This window comes from Meles meles, chromosome 5 (genome assembly GCF_922984935.1).
Source record: "Meles meles chromosome 5, mMelMel3.1 paternal haplotype, whole genome shotgun sequence".
NCBI lineage: Eukaryota > Metazoa > Chordata > Mammalia > Carnivora > Mustelidae > Meles > Meles meles.
In genome coordinates this window covers 72956812-72974942 of record NC_060070.1, presented here as the reverse complement: position 1 = coordinate 72974942, position 18131 = coordinate 72956812, and the positions used below count along the sequence as shown (strand labels likewise).

Here is an 18131-nt window from a genome sequence, read left to right as displayed (position 1 = left end):
TTTTTTTTTTTTTTCCTTAGAGGGTAATGAAAACATGAATTGATCCATAAATATTTGGGGGCACATTGATTTGGCAAATCAAGGGTGCAGTGTAAGAAAACGGATTCCCACTCACTGAGCATTTCACAGGAAGTGCCTACTATGTAGTAAAGGACCGAGATATGTAAGAGACCAGTTTTCCTCTTAAGGAGCTTCAGTAAGATTACACAAGAACATTAAGCGAAAATAGAAGAAACAATTAGATAACAGGATTAAATTTTTTAAAGAGCGGAGTCCATAATCTCCTCTTTCTCTCCTGGGTAATTTTGCAGGGTCCTTGTGGAACAGAATCAGAACCAGCTCTTTTGATAGGGAGCAAGCAGTTTGGGCTTTCGAGAAACAGCCACATTGCAATTGCCTTTGACGACACCAAAGTTAAAAATCGGTATGTAAAAAAAAAAAAAAAAAAAAAAAAATCGGTATGTATTCTTCTGAGATATTGGAAAAGAACCGATAAATGCAAGTACTGAGTATGTGCACTGATTCAAGTTTTAATCAACCACACGTATTCATTAACGCGGTAAGCCTTTTAATTCATAGAGTACAGTAGAGAATCCAATTCTATTGGCCTGAGCCCGAGGAGCTCGGTTTTGGAAATCAGCAGGAAAAGTGGATTTGGAAATCACCTGGAAAGTCCTCCTCTCAGAGAACGTTTTATTGGCCTTTAAGAAAATTCACCCACGGAGGCAACTTAATCTCAGAATAAGAATGCTTTTGTTTCTCTGTTTCATTTTGCGCGCTTTCATTTCCCAGCCTCACAATCGAGTTTGAAGTGCGAACTGAAGCTGAATCTGGCCTGCTTTTTTACATGGCTCGGATCAATCACGCGGATTTTGCTACCGTTCAGCTGAGAAATGGGTTGCCCTATTTCAGTTATGACTTGGGAAGTGGGGACACCAACACCATGATCCCCACCAAAATCAACGACGGTCAGTGGCACAAGGTAATAATAGCCCGCGGGAGGTCGGCAGTGTCCCCTGAGGGGGAAGCTGGGTGGCAGCCTTTGGCATTCCCCTGGTGCAGATACAATTTTGCCAGGGCCATCCTGACTCCGATGCTACTCTTATGCGGCTGAGGCTAAAAATAAAGCCGGTGCCACAGACAACTGCCCAACCTTGAGAAGTGTAATTGGACCTGGACAGGTTTATGTTCAATCACTCACAGGCTTCATCATGGTACCACAGGATGCCATTATTGCTATACAGCTGTGGTTCCCAAACATCTGTCCATCCCCCCTCACCCCCCACCAGGGCCAGGTCATTGAACACATTTTTGCTACTCTCAGTGAGAAATGGGGGACGATGGAGCATGTTAATCTTAAAGCTCTTATGTCTTCCATGTAAAGGAGTAATAGTTACTCTGAGATTACATTTTCTTCCTTTTGAGGTGCTAAAATGGCCTCTCTTTTATGAAATAATATTTGACAAACTTAAAAGCTGGTAAACAAAAATGGGCCCTAACACTTGCGCTCCCCTCCCCTGTCATACTCCATACGGGTCTGTGAAAACCAAGAGTCTGAAAATCTGCCGGATCAGGTTTAAAGGGCTCTAGGGCTGCATTTCCACTGATAGCCATTTGGAACAACTTTTGAAACATTGGCCTTACACCCAGAAACTGGTACTATAATGGGCACAGAAGACTCATCTGCCAGCTTACTGTCCTCTTTGGCATGACTGCAAATAGATAATATACTGCCTGATTAAAATGAAAACTCAGAATTTCTTTCTGCACCTGTGATCGCCTATTCAGTAAAGCTTCCCTCGGCAGACCAATACAATGTTTAATTTTGAGAGTTTGATATTATTAGGTGGTGGATTTTATATATTAACATACTGTGCCTTGGCATAGCCTATAGAAAGTCAGAGAACCTGAAAAAATACAATAAAAATGCAAAGCCAATCAACTTGTTATCTTGGAAATAAGAAACAGAATCTTCCTATTTGCCTGGGAACTTATAAGTAGCAAATAGCAGATCTTCATGAAGGAGCTCTCATTAAGGCTCATTCTCCTCTCTGGCTAATAGAATAAACATGACACTTGAAAAACTGACATATTGTTGGTCCACAATTCATGTGGGATTAAGAAAAGAGGGATGTATTTTTGAAGATTTGTTTTTTTAACAATTGCTTCCCAAACCAGAATAGGTAAGTGTAAAATGAGGTCTTAATTATTCTGATCCTGATGTAGATTCATTTTAAACCATTGTTGTATTCCAGCATTAGATCGGGTCACCCGTTCCTTTCCCTAAACTCAAATTCAGGTTTTTTTTACACCCAAGCCAGACTTGATACCCTTGATTTCGCCTTGCCCCCAAAGAGAATTCACCCCACTACTGAAATTTCAGCATCAGGGAGCTGGCCATCTTCCTCCCTCCCTTTGTACTGATCGAGGCTGCTGTGGAAACGGCTGTGCAGCCTTGATGCGTTCATCCCATTCTGAGGGAGAAGTGCCTATTAGGCAGAGGGCTGTAGCAGGTCTGAAATTGTACGGGGGGAGACCAGACTTCACTCAAACGAATGCATGTTTAAAACCAGACATGATTTTTGCAACCCACTTAATTCAAGACAGGGCTCCCAATCGGCAAGGCTTCTGGCAACACGCATGCCTCCTGATACATGGGCTCCCTTGGCAACCTCTCAGAAAGTCTTTAATCTAAAACTCACCCAGGATGATTTTGTACCCTTTTGGAGATGGTACTCATGGAAAAGACGGAGTATGGAATAGTCTGTAAAAATTGGTTTAATTTCACTTATGGGTTTCACACATATTAGGCACTTAGTAAATTCTTTCATTTTTTCCCTGACAAAGATCCAAAAAGTTCCTACATTTACACTCTGCGTAATTGAAATTTATCCATGATTGGCTTTAAGGACTCCTCTTCTTTTTGTAGATTAAGATCGTGCGAATTAAGCAAGAAGGAATTATTTACGTGGATGATGCCTCCAACAGAACCATCAGCCCCAAGAAAGCGGATATCCTGGATGTTGTGGGAGTGCTGTATGTTGGTGGGCTACCCATCAATTACACTACCCGAAGAATCGGTCCAGTAAGAATCTAATTTACTTATTGTGTGTGTGTGGATTAAATAACTACCTGAGTCATGTATGTGTGTTCAATTATTAGATCATAGTGGCCCCTGACCAATTAGAGGTCACTTTTCTGAGAAGTGACAGGTTTTCTAGACATGCAGCCGGACTCCCTAGGTCTGAACACCTACTTAATTATTAACTAGCTTTGTGACCTGCAGCAAGTTATTTAATCTTCCTTTGACACAGTTCCCTCTTTTGTAAACTAGGAGAATAGTACCGAACAAACAAGGTTACTCTAAAGATTAAATGAGGTAATATACTGAAAGTGTTTGGGAGAGTACTAAGCATATAGAAATACTAGAAAACAAGGAAGATAATGTTGATGGTATTGTTTCAGGACTAGAGATTTCACAAATATTGAGAGATGCGGTTACTTAAACTACATTTGTCCAGTATTGCACTGCAGTGTTTGAGTACAGTACAGGATTCAAAATTTGAAGTTCTCACTTTATAAACCAGTGTTCACAAAATGTTTTGTCGGACCATGTGTCCTGGTTTCCTTTGGAGAGCATGATTTTAAGAAATACAGGGGAATTGGTGTTTTGGGAGAATATATTAAAAAGAAATGTACTACATTTCTATACTCAGGTCATGTGATAATGCAGCACTGTTCTTCATCAAAGACCTCTGTTCATCATAGTTGTAATTCTCAGCCTTTGGCTCCCCTGTGGGTGATAAGGAGTATGTTCCTTTCTTACTTTTTGGATATGCTACCCAGGCCTATCAAAATAAGAGTCTCTGGAGAGTGGCAAGAGTGATTATCGTGTGTCCCTAAAACCAGACGAAATAGAGTGGAGCACAGTATGATTGCATTATTTTTATGGCCCCTAAACTCTAAATGCTTCATACAAACTTACAAGTCCTAAGTGTATGCGCTTTTTCTTAGAAAAGAGTTCACTGCTTTCATTAGATTTTCCTAAGGAAGAAGCACTAAGCCGAACTTAATGCTCCTTCCCAAATGGAATTGGAAATTAGATTATGACAAAATATATATTTAGTAAGATTATTAAGCTATTAATAGAAACATAAGGGGCTAATTAAAATTTTATTTAATTATATAGTTGGGCACCTGGATGGCTCAGTGGGTTAAGCCTCTGCCTTCGGTTCAGGTCATGATCTCAGGATGCTGGGATCGAGTCCCACATCGGGCTCTCTGCTCAGCAGGGAGCCTGCTTCCCTCTCTCTCTCTTCTCTCTCTCTGCCTACTTGTGATCTCCTTCTGTCAAATAAATAAGTAAAATCTTTTAAAAAAAATAGTATAGTTGACACACAATGTTACATTAGTTTCACGTGTATTTATACATGTGTATATATGTATATATATACATGTACATATATATATGTACATGTATATATATATGTATATATATGTGAAATACACATGTATTTCGGCAAATTTATGCATTATGCTATGCTCACAGCAAGTATAGAACCATCTGGCACTATACAAGGCTATTGTGATATCACTAACTGTATTCCCTATGCCATACCTTTTATTCCCATGACTTCTTCATTCCATTCCTGGAAGTCTATACTTTCTACTCTTCTTCACCCATTTTGCCCTTCCTCCAACCTCCACCCCTCTGGCAACCATCAATTTGATCTCTGTTATTATGAGTCTGTTTCTGCTTTTTGTTTGTTCATTCATTTATTTGTTTTGGGTTCTTTTTTTCTTTTTTTAGATCTTACATATAAGAGAATTCATATGATATTTGTTTTCTCTACTTTATTTCTTTTACATAAAACCCTCTAGCTCCATCCATGTTATCACAAATGGCAAGATCTCATTCTTTTTTATGACCCAGTAATATTCCATTATATTTAAATACCATCTTCTTTATTCATCTGTAAAAATGCTTAGTTTGCTTTCCTGCCTTAGCAGTTATAAATAATTCTGCAATAAACATAGGGGAACATGTATCTTTTAAAATTAGTGTTTTTGTTTTCTTTGGGTAAATACCCAGTAGTGGAATTACTGGATCATATGGTAAGTTCTATTTTTAATTTTTTTGAGGAACCTCCATACTGTTCTCCACAGTGGCTCTATCAACTTACATTTCTGTTAGTGGTGTAAAAGGGTTCCTTTTCTCTACATCATTGCAGAAACTTGTTATTTCTTGTCTTTTTGATTCTAGCCTCTCTAAGAGTGTGAGAGGATATCTCATTGTGGTTTCGATTTATATTTCTCTAATGATTAATATGTTCAACATCTTTTCATGTCTGTGCTTGCCATCTGTATGTCTTCTTTGGAAGACTATCTACCCATATCCTCTGCCCATTTTTAATTGGATTATTCTTGGTGTTGAGTTGCATAAATTCTTGATACATTTTGGATATAAACCCCTTATTGGCTATATCACTTACAAGTATCTTCACCCATTCGATAGGTTGCCTTGTCATTTTCTTGATGGTTTCCTTTGCTGTGCAAAAGCTTTTTATTTTGGTGTAGTCTTAATAGTTTATTTTTGTTTTTGTTTCCCTTGCTTAAGGAGACATATCTAGAAAGATACTGCAGTGGCTGATGTCAGAGAAATTACTGCCTATGCTTTCTTCGAGGAGTTATATGGTTTCAGGTCTCACATTGAGGTCTTTAATCCATTTGAAGTATATTCACGTGTATGGTGTTAAGTGGTCCAGTTTCATTCTTTCACATGTTACTTCCAGCTTTCCCAGCAATAAGGCAGTCTTTTCCCCCATTGTATATTCTTGTTTGTTTTAGATTAAATGACCATATAAGTGTGGGATTATTTCTGGAATCTCTGTCCTTTTCCATTGAACTACGCGTCTACTTTTGTGCCAGTGTCATACTGTTTTGATTACTAAAATTTTGTAGTATCCTTGAAATCTAGACGTGGTACCTACAGCTTTGTGCTTCCTTCTTAAGAATGCTTTGGCTATTTGGAGTCTTATGTGGTCCCATACAGTAAATCTTTAGTATTATTTGTCCTACTTTTGTGAAAAGTGACAGGGATTGCCTTGAATCTGTAGATGATTTAACAGTATTTATTTAACAGTGTTAATTCTTCAATCCATGAACATGGAATAGCTTTCCATTTGTTTGTGTCATCTTTAGTTTCTTTTATCAGTGCATTACAGTTTTTAGAGTAGAGGTCTTTTACCTCCTCAGTTACTTTTATTCCTAGGTATTTCATTCTTTTTTTTTTTTTTTAAGATTTTATTTATTTGACAGACAGAGATCACAAGTAGATGGAGAGGCAGACAGAGAGAGAGAGAGAGAGAGGGAAGCAGGCTCCCTGCTGAGCAGAGAGCCGGATGCGGGACTCAATCCCAGGACCCTGAGATCATGACCTGAGCCGAAGGCAGCGGCTTAACCCACTGAGCCACCCAGGCACCCTATTTCATTCTTTTTATTGCAATTGTAAATGGAATCATTCTCTAAATTCTCTTTCTGCTACTTTTTTTAATTAGTATATAAAAATGTAATCAATCTCTGGGTATTAATTTTGTATCCTCTAATTTTACTGTATTCATTTCTTCTAATAATTTTTTTGGCTGAGTTTTTAAGGTTTTTTTTCTTTTTTGTATGGTATATGATTTGCAAGTAATGACAGTTTAACCGTTTAACTTCTTCCTTACCAATTTGGACACCTTTTATTTCTTGTCTGATTGAGGTGGCTAGGATACTCGGTACTATGTCGAATAAAAGTGTCAAGAATGGGCATCCTGGTCTTGATCCTGATCTTAGAGAAAAGCTCTCAGTTTTTCACCCTTGTGTATAGTATTAGTTCTGGGTTTTTCATATATGACCTTTATTATGTTGAGGTATGTTCCCTCCTACCCCACCTTGTTAAGAGTTTTTATTAACAGATGTTGAATTTTATCAAATGTTTTTTCTGCATCTATTGAGAGGATTAAATGATTTTTATTTTCCATTGTGGTAAAGGTAGCATATGTTGATTTTTGAATGTTGAACCATTCTTGCATCCCCAGAATAAGTCCTACTTGATTGTATTTTTAATATTCCATGAAATGTGGTTTGTTAATGTTTTGCTGAGGATTTTTTGCTTTTATGTTCATCAGAGATAATTAGCCTATAGTTCTCCTTTTTTCTGTGGAATCTTTGTCTGGTTTAGGTATAATGGTAATGCTGGCTTCATAGAATGTATTTGAAAACTTCCTCTTCTACTTTTTAGAATAGTTTGAGGGGAATAGGTATTAACTCTTCTTTATAAATGTTTGGTAGAATTCACCTGCCAAGTCACCTGGTCTAAGACTTTCTTTGTTGGTAGTTTTTGATTACACATTCAATTTTGTTACTAGCAATTGGTCTCTCCAGATTGTCTGTTTCTTCTTAATTCAGTTTTGGAAGATTGTGTATTTCTCGGAATTTGCCCATTTCTCTAAATTGTCCAATGTGTTTGCATATAATTTTTCATAGTAGTCTCTTATAATCCTTTGTATTTCTGTAGTATCAATTGTTCTTTTTCATTTCTGATTTTATTTGGGTACTCTTTTTTTCTTGGTGAATCCAGCTAAAGGTTTATCAGTTTTGTTTACCTTTTCAAAGAACCAGTTCTTGGTTTCATTGATTATTTTTTTAAGATTTTATTTATTTATTTGACAGAGAGAGAGAGCACAAGCAGGGAGAACAGCAGGCAGAGGGATGGGGAGAAGTAGACTCCCTACTGAGTAAGGAGTCTGATGCAGGCTTTATCCCAGGACCCTGGGATCATGACCTAAGCCGAAGGCAGACACTTAACCGACTGAGACACCCAGGCACCCCATGATCTTTTCTATTGTTTTGTCTCTTTCATTTATTCCTGCTCAGATCTTTATCATTTCCTTTCTTCTCTTCACTTTTGTTCTTATTTGTTCTTTATCTAGTTATTTTATACATAAGGTTAGATTTTTTTTTAAAGATTTTTATTTATTTATTTGACAGACAGAGATCACAAGTAGGCAGAGAGGCAGGCAGAGAGAGAGGAGGAAGCAGGCTTCCCTCCAAGCAGAGAGCCCAATGCGGGGCTCGATCCCAGGACCCTGGGATCACGACCTGAGCCGAAGGCAGAGGCTTTAACCCACTGAGCCACTCAGGTGCCCCAAGGTTAGATTTTTTACTTGAGATTTTTTTTTTTGTGAGGTAGGCCTATCAATTGCTATAAATTTCCCTCTTAGAACTGATTTTGCTGTGTCCATTGTATTTTCATCTTCATTTTTAATACCTTCAGTGACCTGATGGTTGTTTAGTTGCAAACTGTTTAGTGTCCACATACTTGTGTTTTTTTTTTTTTTTTTTCAATTTTTTCTTGTGACTTCTTTCTAGCTTTGTACCATGTGACCAGAAAAGATGCAAATGATGTCAGTCTCTTCAGTCATATTTTGTGGCCTAACATGTGATCTATCCTAGAGAATATTTCATTTGCTCTTAAAGAGGGTGTGTATTCTGCTGTTTTGAGATGGAATGTTCTGTATATATTTGTTATGTCCATCTGATCGAGTGTGTCCTTCAAAGACACTATTTCCCTATTTTCATCCTGGATGATGTATTTGTTGATATAAGTGGGGTATGAAAATCTCCTGCTATTATTGTATTGCTTTCAATTCTCCTTTTATGTCTGTTAATATCTGCTTTATGTACTTAGATGCTATGATATTGGGTGAATAGATATTCACAATTGTTATATCCTTTTGCTGGGTTGATCCCTTATTATTGTGTGATGTCCTCCTTTTGTCTCCTGTTAGTCTTTGTTTTAAAGTCTATTTTGTCTAATTATAGATACCCCTGCCCTGGCTTTTTTTTCCTCTTCTATTTGCACCGTATAGCTCTTTCCATCTCTTCACTTTCGGTCCATAAGTGTCTCTAGGTCTGAAGTGAGTGTCTTGTATATAACAGATAAATGGGTCTTGCTTTTTTAACTTATTTTACCACTCTCTGTGCATTTAGGTCATTTATATTTAACATAATTATTATTAAGTATGTACTTAATGCCATTTTGTTAATTGCTTTCTCATTGTTTCCGTAGTTCTCTATTTCTTTCTTCTATTGCACTCTTTGTGATCGACGACTCTTTGTAGTGTCGTGGTTGGCTTTCTCTTTATATTTTTGTGTATCTATTATATGTTTGGGGTTTGTGGTTACCATGAGGTTCACATATAATATTCAAGTACATAGCAGTCTCTATTGATCACCATTTAAAGTCAAACACATTCTATGGGGTGCCTGGGTGGCTCAGTGGGTTAAAGCCTCTGCCTTCGGCTCAGGCTCAGGTCATGATCCCAGGGTCCTGGGATCAAGCCCCACATCGGGCTCTCTGCTTCGCGGGGAGCCTGCTTCCTCCTCTCTCTCTGCCTGCCTCTCTGCCTAGTTGTGATTTCTCTCTGTCAAATAAATAAAATATTTAAAAAATAAATAAATAAAGTCAAACACATTCTAAAGGAGCACATTTACTCCCTCCTCCACATTTTATGTCTATACTGTCATATTTTACCTGTTTTTATTCATAGTTTTCTTACATCTAATTATGCCCTTACCCTTTAAAGAAGTCCATTTAACGTTTCTTACAAGGCCACTTCAGTGATGATGAACTCCTTTTTCTCTCCTTCAATTCTGAATGATAATCTTGCTGGATAGAGTATTCTTATTATAAGTTTTATTTTTCTTTCCACACTGAATATATCATGCCACTTCCTTCTAGCTTGCAAAATTTCTACTAAAAAATCAGCAGATAGACTCGTGGGATTTTTCTAGTACATAATTTTGCTTCTCTTGCTCCTCTTAAAAATTCTCTCTTTATCTTTAATCTCTGGCATTTTAATTATTGTTTAGAACTCTCTGTGTTTCTAGAACCTGGAAGTCTATTTCCTTTCTTTGGTTAAGGAAGCTTTCTGCCACCCCTATAATGCAAATGTTTATTTGCTTTATGTTGTCCAAGAGATCCCTTAATCTATCCTATTTTTTAAAAATTCTTTTTCCTTTTTTTTGTTAGCTTATGTGTTTTCCATTACCATCTTCCAAATTACTGATCTATTCTTCTGCCTCTGTTTATCTCCTGTTATTCCCAATGTGTTTTTCATTTCAGTTATTATATTCTCCAAAACTGATTTGTCCTTTTTATATTTTTCCATCTCTGTTGAAGTTTTCACTGAGTTCTTCTACTCTTCTCTCCAGTCTAGTGAGTATCTTTATAATCATTAGTTAAAACTCTTCATTAGGCATATTGCTTATCTCTGTTTCATGTAGTTCTTTTTCTGAAGTTTTGTCTTGTTCTTTTGTTTGGAACATATTTCTCTGTTTCCCCATTTTGCTTGACTTTATGTTTCAGAACAGCTACTTCTCCTAAATTGTAAGGAATGGTCTTATGTATGGTCATCCCCTGTGCAGACTGTGTGTTCCTGGTGACTCTTGCTGGCTGGCATGGGCTGGGGTGTCACAAGGCACTCTGTGCTGGAGCTGAACTGGGTATGTGCTGGGGTGGTCCTGAGGTTCTATGCACAGAGGGTATTCTGATAGGACAACTGAAGCTGAAGTATGTACAATTCAGGGGTTCCCAGGGCTCTCCACACAGAAGACACCGCTGACGTAGGTATAAGCTGGGGGCCTTTCTGCAGAGGGTGGCTCTCCTGGGGTGGCTAGAGCTGAAGTTGGATGCAGTCTGGAGAGTCCTGGGATGCTCCCCATGGAGGGGGGGTCCCCTGGTGGAATAGCTGGAACTAAATCAAGCATGGCCTGGAGGTTCCTGGGGCACTCAGTGCAGGGTGCACCCTGGTGGTGCTCAGTCAGCCATCAGTCAGAAGATCTTGGAGAGGTCTGTGCCGGGATTGCCCTAGCATGCCATCTGGAGCTGAGGTAGTGCAGGCCTGGAGTGTTCCAGTATGCTTTGTTCCTGTGTAATCTTGGTGTGATGGCTGGAGCTAGAGGGAGTGCTGACCACTGGTGTCCCAGTGTGTACCACCCTGGGGTCACCTTGGTGGGACAGCTGAAGCTGGTGTAATCTATGGGCCTGGGGCTTCATGGAGGCAATAGGCCAGCAAGGGCTCCTGCTGTGCTCCATGCTATCAACATGGAAGGGGGACAGGGGCACCAGGGTGGCTCAGTTGTTAAGCGTCTGCCTTCAGGGTGCTGGGATCAAGCCCCACATCAGACTCCCTGCTCAGTGGGAAGCCTGCTTCTCCCTTTCCCTCTGCATCTCACTCTGTCAAATAAGTAGATAAAAACTTAAAAAAGGGGGGGGGTAGAGGGGAACATAAATCATGGCTCTCACTAGACCAGACCACTGACCCAGAGAGTTCCAGCAGCTCCCCAGCCATTTGGCAGGGTTCTGGAGCTGAACCTTTTAGGTACTAGTTGCTCTTTTTCTGTAGAGGAATCTGTTCTCCGTCCCTCAGCACTATCCCTCACCACTGCTATTCATAGCGTTGGGGGTGGAGATTTCCTTCATTGCTATGTCTCTTGCCATTCTACCTTTCGTTGTGCTATGCAGTCAGCCTTTGATTCTTCTACAGGAGGAATTGCTTCATAAGCAGTTAGAGATTTAGTGGGTCCATGGAAGTGAGTTCAGGATCTTCCTTCATCACACCATCTTGGACCAGATCCAGCATAAGAGAATAATTAAAAGTTATGATATTCACATGGAGCACATAGTTCTGCAAACCAGAGGTCCCATTAGAGACACAGTGTACACTATTTAGAATATCAAAACAATCTAGACACAGGCAAGATTCATCCTAGTGGAAAAGGACAGCACGGGATTCTCTGCACCCATTGTAGGGAGCTCGGGGTGATAGTACAGCTCTAGGTAGTTTGGGGGCTATCTTAAGACAACTGGCCAATGACTGCAAGCACACAGCATCCCCACAAATTGCTGCATTCCATATAAAGGCAAAGTTCTGGTAAAACCTGATATTTGTTTTTTTCTGACCTGAATATTTAGGTGACCTATAGCATTGATGGCTGCATCAGGAATTTTCAGATGGTGGAGGCCCCTGCTGACCTCGAACAGCCAACCTCCAGCTTCCATGTTGGAACATGTTTTGCTAATGCTCAGAAAGGAACATATTTTGATGGAACAGGTTTTGCCAAAGCAGGTGAGGCACCCCCATTTTCTTCCTGTTGAATATTAAGTATGTACCAATACTAACTTCTTGCTTATAGGGGAAAATAAAAGCCCTGGATTTCTTAAATTAGTATACCTAAACCAGAAATAAAAATGTATAGAAATAATAAAAATGTCAAACATTAAGATATCTTATTCTTAGACAAACTAATAGGAAAAAGAAAATAAAAGGCTATTTGGAAAGTTTATTTCATCTTCTTCCCTAGAGATCAATATCAAAATAAATTTAATTCTACAAGAAGGTCTATATGTTTATACATGTAATTTATCTACTTTCCAGGTTTCCCTGTCTACCTTTCTGAAAATGAGATAGGATTTTTCTTTCTTCCTCTCTTCAATTCTTTGTGAAGCTTCATGTCATAATCACCCACTCACACATCCAATACACACATACTAGTGTCTATGTCTCATTGATGGTGATGATGGCTCGTACTTTTCCCCTGACTTTAAGGATCTGCCCCTTCTAGTGAGCATTTCCAGACCAAGTCTGGATCTCTAATATTAAATGCACAATTTGGAAAAAAGGAAAGAAAATAAATTCTATATAATAACCAAAAAAGACATTAACATAGACTATTAACATAGACTATTTAGTCCTAGGGTTACCATAGATACATGCATTTATTTTTAGAAAAGAATTAATGCACACATAATATATAGAAGTTATCATGGGAAACGGAAGTAAATAAGGTATTGTTCCTTCCTTCAAAAATATCCTATCAATAGGTAAGTATTGGTCTGTTCAGAAATCATAAGTCAAATAAAAAAAATATTTAAAACTATAAAAGACATACAAGAAATTTTATGTGGATATTTAGAAGAAAAATTAATCTTGGTTGGGGAAATCAGGAATTGACATTTGAGTTAGGCTCTAAAAGTGAGATGAATACTCACATGCAAAAGTTTTCAGAGATGGGGGGCAGGGACATTTCACCAATAGCAGAAGCAGAAAAGAGATAAACAAAGGATATGTTAAACATTAAAACACCGGGGTAATGATGGGTCCAATGTTGCCCGTGCAGTGAAAATCCAGTCTTCCCCAAGATTTCTGCAAACTCACAGGTGGCTGGCATTCTCTTAGTCAAATTTGATGGCAAGTTTCAGCAGTTGATATACTGACTTGCCATTTTGCCTGGGCTCTTTTGGTTCTGGATCAAACTGGACCAAAAAGTGAGGCGCTTCCCCAATTTCCAACAACTCCTGCCATCCCCTCAACAGACAGTGTACTACGATTTATATAAGACTTGGACAGTTAGAAAAGCTTATGTCACTGGAAAGATGCAACTTCAAGTAAACCTTTAAAAACTTTTCAGCTACCCGATCACTGTGGCTTTTGCTGGCCATTTCACTCTCTCTGTCGTCAGCTGAACTGCTTCATGTTGTTCCTTACTTCTCCCTTTCAGGGACAAAAACAAGCACTTTCTGTTTTATTTTGCAGAACAATTGCTTCTTTTTCTCTTGAAATCTGTTCCAAATCCGCCTGTGCACATTGCAAAGCCATCAAGGTTCTGAGTAGAACAAGTTTTTCACATAAGCGACACTGCCCTTCATGAGAGACAACTGTGGTTACACACAGCACTTATTTCTTGCCTAACAAATAAAAGACATGCAGAAAATTTCCATGAGTTCTTCCCTAGCACTCCATGCAGTTCATGTGATCTAGCCTGCTCTTAATGAATGATTTTGTTTCTAAGAGGCAGGTCTTAAATATTCTCTAAAAGATTAAATAATGTATCAAATATAAGAAATTATAGAAAATTCTTGCCCTGGATGAACTGGAAACATCTATTTGTGTTGCAGATTCTATTCCTTCAAAATTGTGCTTATAATTCCTTTCTTTATTAATAAAATGGGAAAGTTTGAACCCTTTCAGATCACTGTGGCACAGTAATGTTAGAGTGACCTGGTAAAATTTTACTGAATAATCACTGAAATGCTTGACTTAATCTAACAGTAGGACTTCCAACATAACCATACAGTGCTGTGAGATTCTTTGAGTTAATCTCAGTGTGGGTTCATCCATTTATTTATTCAACAACTATGTATTAAACCTCCCTATGTGCCAGATACTTTGGTAGGCACAAAAATAAAATTGCCCTCCCAGAACTTACATGCTAGGAGGGAAGGCAACCAAGAAAATAAGCAATAACTATAAAGGGTGTCATATGATACAGTGGTTGGAAGTATGGGCCATAAGAGTCTGGAACTTATTATAATTGACTAACATCTGAACTGAAATCTAAACCATGGCTTTGTACAAATTTGAGTTAACAATCCCTAAACTATAATTCATGATTTAAAAAAAAAAATCTTCATTTTACAGTTGGTGGGTTCAAAGTGGGATTGGACCTTCTTGTAGAATTTGAATTCCGCACAACTAGAACCACTGGAGTTCTTCTGGGAATCAGCAGTCAGAAAATGGATGGAATGGGTATTGAAATGGTTGATGAAAAGGTGAGTGTCAGTTTTCGAACTGTTTCTGATTTCCTTACAGCAGTGTTGTTCATATATAAGAACCTCTTTGTGAGGCCCTACTGTGTTCTTTGTTGGGAAAAACTAGATTATATCTTTCCACCCCTCTAGATTATCTCTAATGTGTGTTTTCAGCGTACTTACTCTGTAGACCAGTGTAAACTCTTGATGTGCTAATTCTACAGTAAGCCAACCGTGTGTTAACGAATAATGGGCCAGATGGTTTGAGATCTCTGGCTCTTACTGTGTTGTTAAAGGTACATGAATACCCTGTATGTAAAACTATAGATTCCAGTGAAAAAAAGAGGAGGGGGCCTGGATTGTCTAAAATCAGTCTTTGCCTCTTCTAACCCAGTAGGCACTTCTAAGAAGTCAAGGGGGTCAACTGACATACCACTTTCTTAGTGGTTGTTTAAAATCATCTTGATACTATTTCAAAAAGAATGCAGATTTATACTAAATTTATATTAGTATAATAAATTTTGTCAATTTGCTTACAATGGGTAAGCTAATTCTAAACACCTCTCCAATCCCTGGCTGCCTATGAATAGCATCCTGCAATATATGCAATGTGTATATACTTTGTACAGGCAGCAGGTAAAGAGGCAGACAAAGCAAGAAGTTACCCAAGTTTTCTATCTGGTTCTTAAATAGGAATCATACTACATCTCCGGTCATATTTCCACTCATAGAGTATTGTGGCCTCCCAAGAAGAAAGACCACATGGTAACCTCAAATATGCTTTCCGTTGCCTCCTCTCCCCCTCCTGTCTTTAAACCATCATCAGAGGCAAAAAAAAAAGGGGGGGAGGGGGAGCTAATAGCTTTGCAGATTTTCAAACACGTTCACTACATCTTAGAGTAAGCTTCATTTCATCACCTGCTTACAACCACTGTTATTATCAATTTGTTGGAGTAACAAGTTCCAATACAATGCACGTGTATTTCTCACCAAGTCCTGCTATTACAAACTCTACCCAATGTAGTAAAATCTTAATCTTTACATTACCATTTAATTTACAAACTTTTCACCTATTGCAGTTTGTCATCTTTTTAAAACCCTTGTGTCTTTCTTTTACCTTGTCAAATGTGTTGCCAGACTGACTGTTTTTAATGTTTCAATATGTTTCTTTCCTTCATCAGCTTCAAAAGAATTCTGTCATCTCAAATTTCAGGGACTGTGCCATGTTACTGAAAACAGATTTTTCTTATTTAGACATGAACTTCCAATCTAAATTTTTCATTGTTAAGAATTTAACTGGCCTCCTGGCTCAAAGTTTTTGGCACCGTGACATGAAGCCTGCCCAGGAAAGTAATTGATGTTATTCTCAATCCTGCATATAAAATGGAATCCATGAAGGAAAAAAGAATATATGCAATTAAAACATCAAAAGCTTACATTAAAAAAAATAATCCTCTAAAATGAATTTGTAAATCGAATGAATGAATCACTCTAAACATCTTTTAAGAAATTTTGTAAGGTTCATTAAGAACTCTCACACTCTGTAAAGATCTATGGTAGGATTTGTCCCTGTGCATATGAGGTCCTTTTTTTTTTGGTCGGCTACCCTCAAATTATATGTCACATTTTCTGAAAGCAGAATTATTATGAGTCTCACACATCTTGCCTATTGCTCCCAACAATGCCCAGAAGCAAAAAACATACTTTGTGACTCCTGGTTATTAAATTTGTATTTTAACTTCGGTTAACTTTTTTTTTAAGTTTTAAAATGCCCCAGATATATTCATTTCTAACTCTCCGGCTGATGACTCTCCTAGAATCATAACAATTTTTGCTATGTGAACCATCATGATACCTTTCTAATGATACCATCTGTGACTGTTTGCTTTCCTACCTTCTAGCTTATGTTTCATGTGGACAATGGCGCCGGCCGATTCACTGCTGTCTATGATGCTGGGATCCCAGGGCATTTGTGTGATGGAAAGTGGCATAAAGTCACAGCCAACAAAATCAAACACCGCATTGAGCTTACAGTAGATGGGAATCAAGTGGAAGCCCAGAGCCCAAACCAAGCCTCTACATCAGCTGATACAAATGACCCTGTGTTTGTTGGTGGTTTCCCAGGTGAGTTCCATCTACTCCAGCAAGAATTTCTTTGCTGTACTGGATTTAAAATATTTATTTTTCTGTAAATATGTCCAAGAATGTGTGCTTAAGTACACTTCCTAGCTTTAGAATCTACTCCCATAAATAACACCTTACCTGAAATTTCCAGTGTGTAAAATGAGCATATTACTTATATAAACCACATGGGACTAAACTTTACATGATAGCCCCCGAAGTTTCATTCATGGGGAAATGGGGGCTAGAGGAAATGAATTTGGCTTATAAAAGATATGAGGCATTTAACAGCAATGAAGGCCAGACTTGGTGTTCTTTCTGATTTTTTGAAAATTAATATACCAAAGGAATCATAAAATATAATGGAACGTATTTCCTCAAGTTCTGGAAATCATTGGGTTAAACCAGCTAATTTCCCCCTTAGGTTATTATAGAGTTTATATTACAAAGAAACCCAAGTAATAAATCTGCATTCAAAATCCCTAACCAGCACATGAAGTATAACATTGAAACCACAGAGAGTTACCAAAATTGCCCATAAACAAGAGTGCCCAACTTGATGAGAAATAACCCAACTGCTTCTTTACAAACAGTAATAACACATTCTTGGAATGGTCTTTCAGCATTTTGGCAAGAGAAAAATGGTTTCTCTTTACATAAATTCCTATTTAGGTAAAGCTCCTCTACTTAACAAAACAAGCAAAATGTATATTCAGCAGTGGTTAATGGAGAAAAAGATACAGGAGCAATGGGGACCAGTTCACAATTCCTTTTTCCAAAATTGCTTCTAAGTTTGAAAAGAACCTACTTCCGCTTCAATCAGGATAACCCCCAAATACTATGAAGGAGACAGTGTATTTCTCCATTCACGGTCTATGAAACGGGATCCTAGTTAGCATCTGCAAGGCCTGCTGAAAGAATGGAGTGTCTTCTTAGCAACAAAAACAAAATCTGTGAGTTTTCAACCAACTTAACCTTTAGTATTTTTACAATGTAAAAAACTAATAAAGTCACCATTAAAAGCCCATATCCTAATTCAGTAAAGTATTTGGTCGATTGAATTCTTTCATTAAATCCCATAATATATCACAGCTATAAATTTGTTCATTCCAAACCAAATTGCTATCTTAAAATACATAGGGTATCATGCTTAATGAAATAAGTCAATCAGAGAAAGACAACTACCATATGATCTCCCTGATATGAGGACGTGGAGATGCAACATGGGGGGTTAGGGGGATAGGAGAATAATAAATGAAACAAGATGGGATTGGGAGGGAGACAAACCATAAGTGACTCTTAATCTCACAAAACAAACTGGGGGTTGCTGGGGGGAGGTGGGGTTGGGAGAGGGGGAGGGACGTTATGGACATTG

General features: G+C 38.2%; 1 protein-coding gene across 2 annotated transcripts in view; it reads left to right on the top strand.

Annotated features, from left to right (window-relative positions):
• LAMA2 (laminin subunit alpha 2) overlaps positions 1-18131 on the top strand; it is a 661080-nt gene that overhangs the window by 635560 nt on the left and 7389 nt on the right. For both annotated transcript variants that reach the window (XM_046006188.1, XM_046006187.1), the window contains 6 exons: positions 312-424; positions 793-982; positions 2930-3085; positions 12020-12173; positions 14526-14656; positions 16537-16759. In XM_046006188.1, the coding sequence (XP_045862144.1) occupies positions 312-424; positions 793-982; positions 2930-3085; positions 12020-12173; positions 14526-14656; positions 16537-16759 (967 nt within the window). The remainder of the gene's footprint in view (positions 1-311; positions 425-792; positions 983-2929; positions 3086-12019; positions 12174-14525; positions 14657-16536; positions 16760-18131) is intronic.